Consider the following 17,050-nt stretch of genomic DNA (forward strand, 5'->3'; position numbering starts at 1 on the left):
CGTTTCACCAAATTCGATCCTGAAAGCCTCCAAATCGTCAGGCAAACCCGTTGACTTTGACTTTGAACAAAAATTCAAATTTTCGAAAGGTATATTTTATGTTTTTCAACGTCTTGAATCTGATTCCGAAGTCCGTTTTACCAAATTCTGACCCAAAATCCCCAAATTGAGCTTGTTAACCCAAAAATGCTTAGTATTTTAGCATTTTTTATTATTTATTTGAGATATGGTTATGTAATTGATTTAGTAAGATATTTTATGAAGGTACTCGTGTTTCACCTGAGTGAGGATCAGTTAGGTCCGGTATTGTCCGTTCGTCAAATCAGCCCGAACCGCATACTACAAGAATTACCCGTACGTTTTCATAAATTATTTAAATAAAGATTAAGATTATTTATATTAGGATTCAAATATGGATTTTTCCGATTCGTAGGGTCTAGCGCTGCAGCAGAGCGTGATTGACAGACTCAATAGTAGGCTTCCCTATCTGATTTCTCAGACTGTTACAGGTGTGTTTCCTGACAGTGCTACATTACTGTTTTAAAATATCTATCTGAATACTGAGTATTTGATATCTGATTTATTGCATATTCCGATATGATTTCTGGATTACAGTATTTTATACCAATTTCTAAATATTGATTATCTGACATCTGAATTACCGTATATTACTAATTTGAATTATGATTTCCGTATTTCTACATGTGGTTTTTAAGCATGAAACATTTTTATGTTTTAAGAGATTAATCATTGTTTTCACTCGAATACATTCATGTTTAATATTGTCATTTGGGGGTATTGTTGGAGGAAGATTATCTGCAGACTTCTCGGCTTTGTGCTCAGGGTCTAAAATGGTTGTGCGGTTGGGTGTATGGTTTTAGGGAACCTACACATTTATGATGTGAACGGATGGGAGTCGTGTTCATGTTTAAAAATAAAAAACATGTTTAATAAATAAATATTACTGAAAGATTTTATCTGTATGTTTTTATACCATATGGAGCACACTGGCTTTTTAGCTCATTATGTAAATTTTACCATTTTCAGATAACACCAAACCATAAGTTAGCAGATTTGGCATCAGGGGAGATCAACTACTTTTATTTTGTACGAACGTATGTCTCTATATGTTTTCCAGTTGTATTTGGTGACATGTATTTTTTTATCGTTTTGGATATATCTGTATTATCGATATTTTGTTTCGTATTACCTCTAATGTTTTATAAGTTGTTTTAAATATAAAAAGAATTTCTGAATGGGATATGTGACCGCTTAGGTTTGGGCCTAGCGTTCAGGCCGGGTCTAGGGGGTTACAGTATATATGGTTTATATATAGTTTATATACTACTATCTATAAATTATATAGTTTATATATAAACTATATATAATTGCATACAATAACCTTAAACCATATATATATATATATATTATAGTTTATATAATTTATACATAATATATATATCATTTATAATTATACATAATATATAAATATAAGTTGTATAGTTTATATATAATTTATATTAATAAACTATATAATTTATATATAGTTCAATAGTTCATATATAAACTATATAGTTTATATATGGTATATATAGTTTATACATAATATATATAGATTATCTATAGTATACAATAATATAGTATGCAATAATATAAATATAAATTATATAGTTTATATATATAATATATATACTTTATATATACACTATATATTTTATATTAATAAACTATATAATTTATATATAATATATATAATTTATATATAGTATATAATAATATAAATATAAACTATATAGTTTATATATACTTTATATATAAACTATATAGTTTATATATATTATATTATTATTATTATTATATTAATATATTATAATTGTTTTAATTTTTTCTCAACTTTTGAAATGAATGCAATTTAGTCCATTTTATAGATGTTTTTTACATTTTACAACTATTTCGATTTGATCCCTTTGTGTTGTTTAATTTATTTAAATTTTTATTCGTAATTCCATATTTGTTCAATTTAGTCCTTAAAATTATATTTGCATATGAAATTGGCCCATACTTATTACTTATTTATATTTTTTAATTGGCCCATAACTGTTTAAATGGGTATAATTTAGTACTTTTTTATATTATTTTCAACCTCACATTATAAATTATTTCAATTTGGTCCCTCATCAATGCGTATTCTTTAATTTATTTAAAATTTTACTTGTAATTTCATATATGTTCTATTTATTCCTTAATTTATATTTTTCATAAAATTGATCCATGATTATTTATATTATTAGTAATTTACTCTAAATCATATACAATTACAAATTGCAATTCAACGTTCACTAAAGACGAAAATAATTAATCCAAAAATAAAAATTGACCCGATTTGAACTCAATTTGTATCTGATAAAGATCATACGTGAATTTTATCTGCCAATGATGTGACACGATCTGAACGAGATCCGCCTGAAGTCCATCCGAACCTGAATTAACCTGGTCTTTAACTGCTCCAGACCTGAATTGTTTTGACCTGAACTATCATCGATCCGAACTGAAAGTAACCCGACCTGAACCCGAACTAAACCTGGTGTCAAATCAACCTGAAAATGACCCGACCTGATTTGACATGGACACGACTTGATCCAAGTCGAAGCATCATATTTACCTGACTTGACATGTATCCGGTTTTACCCGACTTAACAGGATCCGACTAAAACTTGAACGATTACCTGATTTTACATCCATACTCCCCTCAACTCCGCTTCTAAAATCGTTCATGTACCTATTGATTTATAGAAACCTAGCTCCCACCGACCTTATTCATTGCATAATACCCCCTCGCAAGAAGTAGTTCCAGCCGCACTATTGCTAGCACCATCAGTATTGAGCTTAAGCCAACCAGCTAGAAGTGGCATCCATCGAGTTTCATGCCTTGTTTGTAGCCTCATGTTATAGCAAAGTTAAATGAGCCTCTTAATTTTGCCAAGCTGAGGATTTCAAAAGGTTGTTTGCATGAAATAAAGTGGAATAGTTGAAAGGATAGCTTTTGTAAGGGCTATTTTTCGTACTGTTGAGAGTAAGTGAGTCGACCACATAACCAGGGTTATTCTTTCACTAGGATTAATAGAATAACAACATATTATCAAAAATATCAATACAAGCTTATCACATACATGGGAATCAATTAGGGTCTTCATATCTAAATTTACGACTCTTAAAAGATATTTTAGTCATTTCATGTCTTAGAGTCTAATACTAGAATCATAGGATCATTGTAAAAGGATTCAGGTGTAAGAAAAAATGTTTTTAAACCTTTCAAAGAGTGTCGATACTTCCCAATGGACCTTAATACTCTATTATGAGTATCCGTATTTATAGTGAGTATCAGTACTAAAATGGAATGCTAAAATTTTCAAATTAACTCGTATTTACATCAATGTAAGTCCAACATCGATAACATATATATGAGCATTTTGTTATGGATTGAAGAGAAATAGAGAAGATTACGAGAATAGAGATGATAGAAGAAGAGAGAATTTAGAGAAAATGAAAGTTCATCATTCATTTCATAAGGGAAATGTTGATTACACAGCAGGTATTTATTTAGTTACTAGCTAGTACGGGAAATCTAACAATTCCAGCTGGCATTCTGTACTAACAGAATGCTTAACCAACTGCTTCTTATCCTTCTTTTGGTGCTGCAGGTATTGGGCCATCTTGATAGGGCCACTCCATCTCGTCTGGTACTCCTTAGTCTGCTCCAACCCATCAGATAGGTGAGACACATGACTCCCTCGTGCTTCAGACCCTTTTCTGATTTCAATTCCCAAATTACTCTCCTCAATCCCTAACCCTCGTTCCTCTATTCCCAAATCCTCCTCGTTCCTTCATTCTTCCTCTTCTCCTCCGACCATGACAATACCCACCCCTCGAGACGAGCCTTGTCCCCAAGGATCAAACGCAGTAAACTGTCCCTTTAGAGTCGAATAATCCTCCCCAGTGTCATACTCTTCATCGAGATTCTCCCAGCGACCCAAAAGTTGAGTCACAGTTTTGCCATTTCTGTTTACAATCCTTCTGCCCATAATCTTTAAGGGTTTGATTTGTAACAGCCCTTTTTCATCAACTGTTGGAGGCTTGGTGACAGCAGTGGATGAATCGCCTATGAACTTCTTCAAGAGGCTCACATGGAATACTGGATGCAAGCGAGAGGAATCTGGTAAGTCCAACCTATAGGCTATTGTTCCTATTTTTTCCAGAATTCCATAAGGTCCATAAAATTTCACTGCTAACTTCAATTTCCTTCGCAGGGCAATGGATGTCTGCCTGTAGAGCTGCAAATTTAGGTATACTTCTTCTTCGAATTGAAACTGTCTTTCACTTCGATTTCTATCAGCATGTTGTTTAATTCTGTTTTGCAACATATCTGGGACCTTATGCACTGTTAATTCTAAACACCATAGCAGAGTAGGTGGTTTATCTGGATTCACACTCACTTCATACAACACCGCATCATTGTTTTGTGAAACTATTCTCTTCCGTATATCTTTTAGCCTCTCATTTCTTCGTTTCAAGGTAACAAGTTGCCCAACTCGAATATCATCAAAATGGAGGGGTAGAAACCCAATAGCTAGGCATGGTCCTTGGATTGACAGCTTAATAGACCCAAACTTAGACCCCACATACTTCTTATATTTGCCCCAAACCCATTGTTGGGTTTCAACTGTTAGAATCACTGCCACAACAGTTAGTTCAGCACCTTCTATTTCCCTTCCGATAAGAGCAATTATCTCCACCAGTTGAAGTTTAAGGAAAAAATTTCCAATTGGTTCAAACATTCTAAGTTCTCCAACAACCAAATCTGATCGAACTGATGTGTACCCAAATAAAAAACGACTGTTATAATCTGCAACAGTAACCTCATAAGTTTTAGCATTAACCACATTGACAAGAATAATTTTTCTGTCAATAATTTCTCTATACCAACTAAGGAGAGTTGATCCTTCATAGCCACTAAAATATTCTTCCACCCTAGAGTATATCCTTAAATCCATAATATTCTGACGTAATACACCCACATAGTCCAATAGATGAGTAAGCATATTCCCAATAGGTTGAGTTTCATTTGTAAGCTCCCAATCCCCGTAGTTCTCCACAACCTTCTTTGTTTTCTTCTTTTTCTCAATGTTTTCATCTTGACCAGACTTTTTAGCTTCAACTGGGTCCCCATCAACTTTGACCTCTTTATTGATTCCCTTTTCCTGCCATGTATAAATTTGGAAAGAAACAATTTGTGAATAATTCTTCACAAGCTTTTGAGGCCATTCTGGAGTTGTCTCCTCCCAAATAGAATAGGAGCTTTCATTTACTTCTCCTTCCCGTACGTATGATTTCGGACTCTTTGTTGAAACAACTACCTTGTCAGAAACCAAATATGCTGAATAGAAATCAACTCCAAACTGACTGATCAAATTGTTGTTTGTACCAGCATCTTTGCTTTCCTTCACAGCCTTCAAGAACTTAGCAGTTCCACCCTGTTTAATTGTTCCAAGACAATCAACAAGTTCTTGTTTTGTCATACCCAAGCCTGAATCAATAATTGTTATTATCCCACTGTCTTTATCAATTTGGACACGGATGTCAAGATCAACAGCTTCCTTTAAAAGCTGAAAATCAGTAACATTTAAATACTCTAACTTGTCCCCATAAAACTCAACGAATTTGCCAACAACACCATGCTTCCTCAGTATTTGTGTCACGGTTATAATCAAGTTAGTAGATGTCACACCATTTCTTAATTTTCCAAATAACTTTAATCCAACAACACCAAGTAAAACCATGCTCATAGGCTGACCAAGCATGGCTGCCTCAGTTTTAATACCACCAACTCCCCAACCAGCTACTCCAAGACCATCTATCATAGTTGTATGGGAATCAGTTCCAACCACATTATCGGGGTACAACATTCCGTTGGTGTTGAAAACAACCCGCCCGATATATTCAAGATTAACTTGATGCACAATACTAGAACCAGGAGGAACAACAAGCATTTTATGAAAGCCATTAGATCCCAACTTAAGGAAAAAAAAATTTTCCTTGTTACTCTGAAACTCAAGTTCCATGTTTGCTTGCACTGCATTTTCTGATCTGGTTACATCAACTTGAACTGAATGGTCAATGACAATATCTACAGTAACCATAGGATTAATTGTATCACTGTCAAGTTTGTGCATTGCATTACGCATACAAGCAAGGTCAACCTCAGCAAGCACTCCAGTGAAATCGTGGAAGTTTTCGCAGTTACGAACCGCAGATTCAAGCAAGATTCTAATAGAGTATGGCAGTTTATCAATCCTTGGATCATTCAGGGCAGGCAAGCTGTAGAACCTTCCAAACTCGCCACCACCTGGTTTGGAAAGACTTGTCAACACTGCCTTAAATGAATGTTCTATAGCAGATTTTTGGCACTGTAGAATTTGAGTTTTATAGTGGTCCATCCTCCATCCCGTATCATAATAAGGGGCGATTCTCTTTCTTAGTGCATCTGGAATCTCCATTTGATTTTGAAGTTGCTGTGCAAATTCCAACCTAATCCATTTTTTTGTTCTGTTCATGTAGAGGTTTATCCCCTCGACATTGAACTCACATTTGATGAATTTATCAACACCACCTGTGAAAACTTGTCTTAACATTTTGTCATTACTGCCATGATCTATCCAATGCTGAAACGTTAGCTTAGACATTTTTTCAAACAGTTTATGCCCTCTATTGTGAAGTATCCTAATATCCTTGGCTGTGAACTCATTAGTGGAGTCACCATGTGCTGGTTTAGATTTTAGGATTTCAGATTCACTAATCTTATATGAAAATCGAGATTCATTCATCCCTGTCACTAACATAGGTTTCTTCCCATCAGTCTTAGGAAGGTTAGGAATATTTACCTGTTTATTCTCTGAACTGATTTGTTCTTGTAGTTGAGTAAAGCAGTCCCCATTCATTTGCTTTTGCTCACACTTTTTATCCTTCAAAATCTGTAAGATCTGCTCCACATATCTCTGATTTGTTTCCAGTTTAGATTCCAACGTATTCAATCGGCTTTCCTGTTTTTTCCACCATTTAGGTGGATTAGAATCATCTTGGCCTTGCTTCACCAACGCAGCCAAGTCTTCAATTTGTTTTTGAAGTACAGAAAAATCAGTTTCAGCCATATTCTGGTTTGTCTTTGTCACACCCACTGAAAAATTGCCAGGAATTGAGGCTCTAGATACCAATTGTTATGGATTGAAGAGAAATAGAGAAGATTACGAGAATAGAGATGATAGAAGAAGAGAGAATTTAGAGAAAATGAAAGTTCATCATTCATTTCATAAGGGAAATGTTGATTACACAGCAGGTATTTATTTAGTTACTAGCTAGTACGGGAAATCTAACAATTCCAGCTGGCATTCTGTACTAACAGAATGCTTAACCAACTGCTTCTTATCCTTCTTTTGGTGCTGCAGGTATTGGGCCATCTTGATAGGGCCACTCCATCTCGTCTGGTACTCCTTAGTCTGCTCCAACCCATCATATAGGTGAGACACATGACTCCCTCGTGCTTCAGACCCTTTTCTGATTTCAATTCCCAAATTACTCTCCTCAATCCCTAACCCTCGTTCCTCTATTCCCAAATCCTCCTCGTTCCTTCGTTCTTCCTCTTCTCCTCCAACCATGACACATTTGTACTACATGAATAAGCATCGATACTAGATGAGTGATTATAAATACTCCACCTGAATTCCTCTTATTTACATTGGTGTAAATACAATATCAATACTTTATCTATTCTTATTTACATAAATGTACATACAATACTGATACTTGTTCATACAATATCGATAGTCGTTTTTAAAAAACTTAGAAATATACACAAAAATAATCTTAAACATGCTTCAAACATCCATATTTCACATGTTACCTACCTAACATATGAACATAATTATACATTCAGGAACAATTTTAACATATTAAAAACACCAAACATTACAGAAACATATTTGGTTTGTTGGCCAAGCTGCTTATTTTTGTTCTCTTGTATTTTCTAGGTCATGGGTTCTAGATCTACTGGGAACACTCCTTTCCATTCCCTCAAAGTAAGATTATTATTAGATTTAGAATTTGCAAGAAAAAAATACCAAACATTATAACAAGCGTATAATCATGATAGTTACTCTAGAAAATTAAACATACAAATATCCAACAAGATATCACATATATAAAATTCAAAAAATATTTCATATATCAATGTGTACTACCTTAATACATAGTAACTAGTGATTAATCGAGCAATGTTTTTTCAAGGTAGGTACACATATATTACATGCAATAAACACATTTTTAAGGTAGATCAATTAATGAAATAAAAGATTAATATGAAGATATTTTAAGGTGGATAAGTACCCATCCTAAACAAAGCATGGATTCGTCGGCGACAATAATTAAGGAAGCTTTGTTGCTAGATGTTTCTTAACTTTCCTTTTCCTTTAGCTCTTGACAACTACTTAATATCTTTGGCAAGTGCGAAACTTCGCATGGGCAAATAGTTGTCTGGGTCCTGCCAACTATTTTTTTAATGTTTATTAATATTGAAAAAATATATAAATTTTTGAAAAATAAATAAAATAAGTTCTATTGGGCTCCCTCAATTGAACATAATTAGATATTATTATGCGATCAATTGATCATTGATCAGCAGATATTAATAGACTCTCTCTATTTTATTTTACTTCCACTTTAATAAATTTCTAGTTTCACTCCTATTCTTTTAGCTACTGTTTTAACACATAAGAGAAGTTCTAAATCATTAAAAGGGTTAAAAGAAGCTAAAATACTTGTTTTATCTTACCATCATTTAGAATAATATTTCATCTTTCTCTGTCGTCATTGTTATTAGAGCACGACAGTCGCTCTTTAAATAATCATTACTTTAATGTTATATTTCTTTTTAGTGCTTCTAACTCATTAGTGCTAATAATATTTTTTTATTTTAAGATATTATTTGATTGTAAATACTAAATTAGTAGATGTTATTTATAATGTTAGGTCTTAATTTTAATTGATATATAAGTGTAACATTAATTAAGTGTTAATTAATCTAAAATAATAATTATAATTTACTATCAATATTAATTTATTTTTAAAAATTTGATTTACGTTCTAGACGTCTAAAAATATTAGATAAAAATTAATAGTTTATTAAAAGTAAAGGGTATTTTAATCTATTCAAAAAAAAATTCGGCTTGTAATTTTATATAGATTATAGATAGATATATAAATATATGATGAGTTTATTTATTTCTTGTTTCATTTTTATGAGTCTTCTAAAAGTACAAGGATATTTTACTTTTTTTATTTTATTTACTTTTATCCTTTATTTTCTCACTTATAGAGGAGAAAAATCTTAGTAGTTCATTATAAATAAAAAAAATTTAAAGAAAAATATAGATATATATCAAATTAGGTGTTTGGACCGTAACAATCGTTAAAAATCTCCGTTAAGCGACACGTGTCATGCTCTAATGATTTTGAAAATTTATTTTTTTTAAATATTTTATTTAAAAAATCATAATTTCTCTTAAATTATAAAAAAGCTCCAAATCCCTAAAAATCTCTAAAATAAAACCTAAAATCCCCAACACTAAACTTACCTTCTCTTACAGTCTACATTTCCGGCCACGATCGTCGTCGCCTATGCCACCCCTGACATCTCCTTTGTCAGTCATCGTCGTCCATGCCATCATGCTTGCCTTCAGATCACTTGGGTGTCACGAATTTCAAAAATTTCATTCATCGGTTTTTCATTTTATTTGCCATCGACGTCAGGTTTCTGAGTTATGGGTCGTCTGGATTGTCTTGTTGTCACGTGGAGGCTCGACCGACGACAACGAACGTAAATGGTGAGGAGCGATGTGTATTGGGATTAGAATTAGGGTTTTCAAACTTTTGGGTTTTAAGATTTGAGAAACTTTTATGTTTAAGTTTTTTTATTTTTAAAAAAATCAAAATTACCATAACGTGGCATGTGTCATTTAACGAAATTTTTAATGGCGTTACGACAAGCACTTAAAATGGTAACGTTTGTAACGATAGACACCTGAATTGATCGAAAAAGTTTAGACACCTATTTGAAAAAGATGTGTAATTTGAACACGTATTTTTATATTAAGCCTTCTTTTTTTATCATACTTTTTTAAAAAGTTATTTAACAAAAATTATAACACTGTAATATAAAATTCTTTAACTCCGTCTCCATCTAAGGGCATTCATCCCTCAGCCTATGTAATCAGGACCCACCCTGGGCCAGGGAAAAAGGGCGCCCGCCCAGGGCCCATAAATTAAAAATATTATTAGTATAATATTTTCTATTTTTTATAAGAAATTAAAAAATTATAAAATAAAATAATGGGGCCCATTAGTTAATTAAGGTGTCAATTTTAATTGTTGATTTTTTATACTAGTGTTAATAAATTGTTCCACTCCCCATAAAAGTGTAATTCAATATTTTTTCCAAAATTTAAAAAAAAAAACAATTTGAATCTTTTTAATTTTGGTGTTCTCAAATTACCACTAAAAATGCGCCAAATATTTTTTCCGATTTTCCATGTCAATGAAAACTTTTATTGACTTTATTTTTTCCGCTTCAAAATTCAATGGGAGAAATTTTTTTTAAGTATAGTTTGTATGCTTTTTTTCTTTTCCATATTTCAAAATTCCTCTTAAAATTATTACTCTCACTTTTTAATTTATAATATTTTCTCACAAACACAAAGTCACAATTGTTTATCATCAATTGTGGTGCTTAAATCATATTAAAGATTGTTCTTAAAATTCTAGGTAAGATCATGTTTCTAAATCATTTCTTTTGATTTTTAATATTTCTAAATTTTAGACAAGATCGTTCTTTTATTTCCAAATGTTATATTATGTATGGAGCAAAAATATATTGAATGGCAATGATATTGATACTATGATTAATGATTTTGAATCAAGAAATATTTGAAAGACAATGCTTTTTGTAAGTATTTGTATGCTTGAATATATTTTTGACATTGTAATAAATTGATAATTGTTTAATTTAATAAAAAAATCTAATAAAAAATTATATTACATATTTAAACATAAATAAATTAGGGATCTTCTTTAGTTTCGTCCTGAGTCAAAAAACAATCAAGACCGGCCCTGTATGTAATAGTTCAAACTTGATGAACGTAAACCTTGAATAATTGAAGTCAAAATCCATTCATCTCTTGTACACAAATCTGATAACATCTCGACCCGCTAATATCAATAATTGAAACGTCTAGTATTTTAGAAATTTAAAATGGACAAGAACAGGAACCGTTAGCACTTTGTGGATAACTATTATTTTTCCATCCCATCTAGGGTTGGACATTTCATATGGACTCCATAGTTTGTGATCGAGTTATTTTGAAAAAAAATAAATTCAGATCAGATTAGATTGAGTTGAGTTTTCTAAAGATGGAGTTAAGTTTTAAGAAAAGTGAAATTGGATTGAATTAGATTTTTTGAAAGGTGGAGTCGAACTCTGACCCGACATAACATTATAATTATCAATTATATATTTAAGAATAAGGCGTTTGTACCGAAATATCACCCGTACACTTAATAATTACCTGTCAGGTACCGTTTCTTCTAATATTATTGATCTAGCACCATTTCTAACAAAACGCAAATCGACATCCGCCCCTTTGCGGGGTTCTGTCTGAGCTAGCACCACGTCAAGAAAGGCGCGGATCGCCATCCGCGCCTTCGCAGGATTTCTGAAATGTACGTAAGGTGCAGATAATGATTTGCGCCTTCTATTATTGGTACCACCTGAGCAACTCGGCTTTTAAACCCTCCCTTCCCCTATAAATAAGAATTCCCTCTATGCAAACATCACCACATCAAAATTATAGGAGGTTGTGCTTGGCGGAAGAGGGGAGGGGGTAGACGTGTTCCCATAAATGTGGGAGGTGGATGGTTGGGGTATTAATGGAAAGGCGCGGATTATTATCTGCGCCTTACGTACTTGTCAGAAATCCCACGAAGGCGCGAATGACGATCCACGCCTTTCTTGATGTGACACCAACTCAGGCAGAACTCGACGAAGAAGCGGATAATGATCTGCGCTTTATCAAAAAAGATGTTAGATCGGTAATATTAAAGAAAGAATATCTTACAGATAATTATTAGATGTACGGTTAATATTTTGGTCAAAACGCATAAGAATAATTATAATAGTAGTCCTTTCAATATTTTTTTAAGTCTTTATCCAACCTAATATATATCTCTAATCAGATCAGATGAAATGCACATTTGATCTAAAAATTAAATCAGATAAGATCATTCTATACTCGAATTGAGTTAAATACAGATAAAAAAAATTAATTTTTGAATCGAATTTGAGTAAATCAAAAACCCAACCTCACTAATCCCATCCCATAATCCCATGTTGCATAAACTAATGGAGGGTATTGGATAAAACTTTGGGCATAAATAAAAGTACCACCTTTTGAGAAAATGTCAGGTCATGCTTCCATCATCTTCAAATCACGCTCACACACACCGACTGTCTACGTACATTTGGAATATATCAAACACTTTGTTAAATTCCATACCTAAAATATCATTACCCTCTCATGATTCTTATCTTCTAATTGATTGTCTGCAAATGTCAAAGATTCCTTGCTAAACCCTTTTTTTTAAAGGTAGTAATGGCAGCCAAATCAATGATTATGTTTCTGAAAAAAAAAATCCCATTCGTTAACAGACATCAGATCACAGCTAACCTTTTAAAGCAACTAAAACAGCCTGGTCTTGAACATATAAAAAGCTGCAAATGCAAAATGCAAAGGTAATAATTACAACTACCAATATCCACCCAACACCAACCACATTAGAACACATTTCCACCTCAAAGTATAAATGAAAAAGAAAAGAAATACAATCCAACAGCCAATGGGAGAATTAGATGGGAAGAAGAAGAAGAAGATGACAATGAAAATTACAATGGCGCCTATTAAAGGAATATGAAACTGAGATAGAGTGAAGCATACAACAAGGCCTAAGACCACCAAACTAAACATGCTAATTATGGACGTTGAAAAAGAAATATTAGAAGGGGGTTTGATAATCCATTTACCACTACCACCCATCATACGAAATGATGTATGATGGCCTGCTTTAGCTAATCAGCTAACTCGTCCGGAGCCGCCATCTTCCTCATTGATCTTAATCAGGCAGGATGTACATTTAGATCGTCTCGCAAACTAGAGCTGCGTAACTCCTCAATTCGGTTTCTCACTTGAGATATGGTAGGACGCTTGTCAGGGTATTGTGCAGCACAATCTACTGCGAGTTGCAAGAGTTGGACCATCTCTTCCTCCACATTCTGATGCCTGAGGAGCTCAAGATCAAACACCTCGGAAGTCCATTCCTCACGAACAACAGACTGCACCCACCTCGGGAGGTCAATTCCTTCTTCGTTCAAGATCGAATGGGTGGGGGCTTTCCCAGTCAATAGCTCCAAAAGCAGCACACCGAAGCTATAAACATCAGCCTTTTGAGACACTTTGAGGGGGTCAGTCACCTCAGGTGCCTTGTACCCGAGAACTCTATTTGGACTAGACGAAGGCCCTACAATGTCTGCCAGGCCAAAATCCGAGACTCGTGCTTCATACGATTTAGTGAGGAGGATATTCGACGATTTAATGTTTCCGTGAGAGACATTAGGCCCTCGAGAGTGCAGGTATTCGATTCCACAGGCAGCTCCAAGAGCAATTCCAGATCTAATGTCCCAGTTCAGCGGAGTCCTTCCGGCCCCTTTATTCCCTGCATCCCAAAATTAAGTTACAGTGAAATGAAAGAACAAGTAAAGGTGCATACAGCACTATCATTTCAGACTCCCATAAATCGCAGAGGTAAATGAAGAATTACTTTAAATCAACCTATAAGCCCCCTGGAGATGAATAAGGCATACAAAATGAATCTCAATTAGAAGATAATGACAATAAATAGTGCTAAAATGAAAGAATTCAATTTGTGATCATCTTCACAAAGGAACCAAATTTATAAGCCAACTAATAACATAATAGCCTAAAAAAAGAGTTAGAAGCAAAAGATAAATTCAAAAGGATGGAAATGTTCTCACCATGCAAAAGCGCAGATAAGCTTCCCATGGGCATGTAATCATAGACAAGAAGCTTCTCATCCCTACTAAAATAGTAAGCTCTGAGGGGGACCAAATGTTGATGATCCATATCTCCAACCCCTTCAATCTTCTCCTTAAATTCGCCATCCGATACTGTGACATCCTTGAGCCTCTTAACAGCCACTGCATTTCCACCTTCCAACACCGCTTTATATGCTGTTCCGAACGTTCCTTTGCCTAAGACCTCTGCAGAAGCTCTCAACAAATCCTCCAAATCGAACACTCTCGTCGCATTCCCAAAGAAAACCAACTTTTTAGCTCCACTCCCACTATTTTCAGCCGCTTTGGCTCCACCGCCACCCGCCATTGCAGCTGCAGCGGCCGCGGCCACTGAATGCCCACTCCCATTCCCATATCCACCATTCTCCATTTCAGATTTCTCCCCGGGAATCTCCATTTCTTTATTTTTAATCGAAGCAATATCAACTGACCTCGTTTTCTTGCTACTCTTCTTTCTACATAAAATCATCAAAATCATAACAATCAGTAGGAATCCCAGCACAGATCCGATAACAATACCTGCAATTGCTCCACCAGACAACTTGCTCTTCTTCTTCTCATTTTTCTCTGGTTTATTCCCATTCATTGGATTAGCAGGCTCACTTGCATTCCCAGGAGCAGCAGTAGCTGTAGCAGGGCAAGGCTTGTCGAGGGGCTGCCCACAAAGCAAATTCCCCAGAAACGCATCGGATCCATATTTCTGCAACCCCTTGGGAATTGAGCCGTTCAACAAATTACTTGACACATTAAACTGACCGAGATTCTTCAAAGAACTCAAATCAGGGACCGAGCCAGAAAAGCTGTTGCTATCAAGAAGTAAAGTTCTTAACCTCGCCAATTTGTTGAACCCAACTGGAATTTCACCAGTAAAATTATTCCCACCAATATTTAGCCTCACTAAAGCATGAAGACCAAACATAAACTCCGGTACCTCACCGGAGAAACGGTTTCCCTGCAAGTAAAAGTTCCGGAGATTTCGACAAAGAGCAAGATCCGAAGGGAGTCGTCCGGTTAAAGAGTTGAAACGGAGACTGAGGGTGCGCAGTTCAGTCAAGTTTCCGAGAATTCCAGTGGGGATTTCACCAGAGAGAGCAACACCAGGTAGCCTAAGCACCGTAACGCGGTTCTGCTCGCACGTAATACCAGCCCAGGAGCATGGACTCTGGTTGGAGATATTCCAGAGGAGGGTTCGGCCTCCGACCGAAGAACGGAGCGCCAAAAGCGCTGCTCTGTCGGTGACAAGGTCTAGTTCGGCGAGCTGCAGTAATAGGAAAGAAAGAATGGCAGTGAAAAGAATCCGAGTTGCCATTTTTGGTGCTGGTAAAGACAAGGAGGGCAATGTGGGCTGGATTTTGACCTGAAACTGCTATTCTTTTCTTTCTCCCTTACACTAGATTTGAAGGCATTGAAAGAAGAAAAGAAAAGAGTGATAATGAAAGAGCAAAGAGTGGGTGAGGGTAGTGACGAATGACAAAAAGGAAGAAGAAGAAGTGGGGGGGGGGGGGGAGAGAGAGAGAGAGAGAGTGTAGCGTGAGGCAAACCCTAGCTGTCTTACATGCCTGCTTCGTCAACCCGGTTTCCTCTTACCTTTTAAAAGTTCGTATTTTTTTTAATTATTATTAATACTGGTAAATACAAAGCAGTAATTATTTAAAAAATATTATTTTTAGTTTAGTTGAATTCGATAATAAAAAATAATAATATTATTTTTAGATAATTCAGGTTCAGAGTAATATTATTTGAATGGGTATGTAAGTTTAGATATAGATATTTTAACAAAGAAAAACATTCATTTTTAGTTTTACGGTTGACATTTGATTTATTGATGCACTATTATAGTTGAAGATACTCGTTTTTTTCATTTGAATATTATTTATATTTTATTATAATTATTATAATAATAATTATTATTATATTTTTTTATTATTATTAAATAATTACAAATAACATTGCAGGCTCAAAATCAGACCGGCCCAATTACAAGAACCCAACCCAGATCGGCCCAACTACAAACCTTAAACCTATTTAGGGTTTGTATCAATTTCTTCAACCGCCCTCAATCATCACCCGTTGGATCTAGCTTTATCCAACGGTCCCAAATGCACCAGAAATAACCCTAGGGACACGCAGTCGCCGCCGATCTACGCCGCTCCACGTCGTTTCACACGCTGCCACGACGCCAACCGAAGGCTCCAGAAGGCCCATCCATAACCGCACACGTCGTCCCCAACAGTGAGTCACCACTGAAAGTTCGGTGACTCACCAAACTTTACCCTTGTGACAGGTCCGAGGCAAGACTCGGTGGTGGCTATAAAACCACCTAACCTGCAAAATAAGAAAAGGCAACGAGCAAGAACAGAGAGCAATGAAAAAAAAACAGAGACCAACTCACAACAACCAACAACCAACTGAGAAGAGAGAAGTAAGAGCTTACCTTGCTGGAGAACCACAAACGACGCATGAGAAACTAAAATACCAAAGGTATTTCCTTAGATCTAGGAAAATCTATGGCTTTTTAGGATGAAAGAAGGTTGGAATTGAGTTTAGGGTACTCGGATCTAGTGTTTAAGAAATTTTGGTGTTTTTCGGCCACCAACGACGGTGGCTGAAGGTGAGGCTGGCAACGGCGATGGTTGCCGGTCGATGACTGGCTTCCCTCCGATGAGAGAAGCTAGAGAGAGGCGAGAGAGTTTAAAACTCTCTCAGTTTAGAGAGAGATGAGAAGTGAAGTTTTGGCCTTAAGGTCGTTGGGATTAGGGTTTAAATACCCCTCCCCGAGCGACGTCGTTTTGGGGAGGGGTG

At 35.1% G+C, this 17,050-nt stretch overlaps 1 protein-coding gene across 1 annotated transcript; it reads right to left on the reverse strand.

Annotated features, from left to right (window-relative positions):
- Nucleotides 1–12,869: 12,869 nt before the first annotated feature.
- Nucleotides 12,870–15,741, reverse strand: LOC120163014 (probable inactive receptor kinase At1g48480). Its single transcript, XM_039173050.1, has 2 exons — nt 14,189–15,741; nt 12,870–13,869 (listed from the first exon to the last, which is right to left on the reverse strand). Exons 1-2 carry the CDS (start codon nt 15,555–15,557, stop codon nt 13,274–13,276), a joined length of 1,965 nt encoding a protein of 654 aa, XP_039028981.1. The 5' UTR covers nt 15,558–15,741; the 3' UTR covers nt 12,870–13,273.
- Nucleotides 15,742–17,050: the final 1,309 nt, after the last annotated feature.

Source organism: Hibiscus syriacus, unplaced genomic scaffold (assembly GCF_006381635.1).
Source record: "Hibiscus syriacus cultivar Baekdansim isolate YM2019G1 unplaced genomic scaffold, ASM638163v2 tig00111427_pilon, whole genome shotgun sequence".
Taxonomy (NCBI): domain Eukaryota; kingdom Viridiplantae; phylum Streptophyta; class Magnoliopsida; order Malvales; family Malvaceae; genus Hibiscus; species Hibiscus syriacus.

Excerpts from the sequence above, each read along its gene's own strand:
- LOC120163014 (XM_039173050.1), bottom strand. The coding sequence starts at position 15,557 with ATGGCAACTCGGATTCTTTTCACTGCCATTCTTTCTTTCCTATTACTG. Across the intron at positions 13,870-14,188 it reads CTTATCTGCGCTTTTGCATG|GGAATAAAGGGGCCGGAAGG; the intron begins GTGAGAACATTT and ends TTTGGGATGCAG.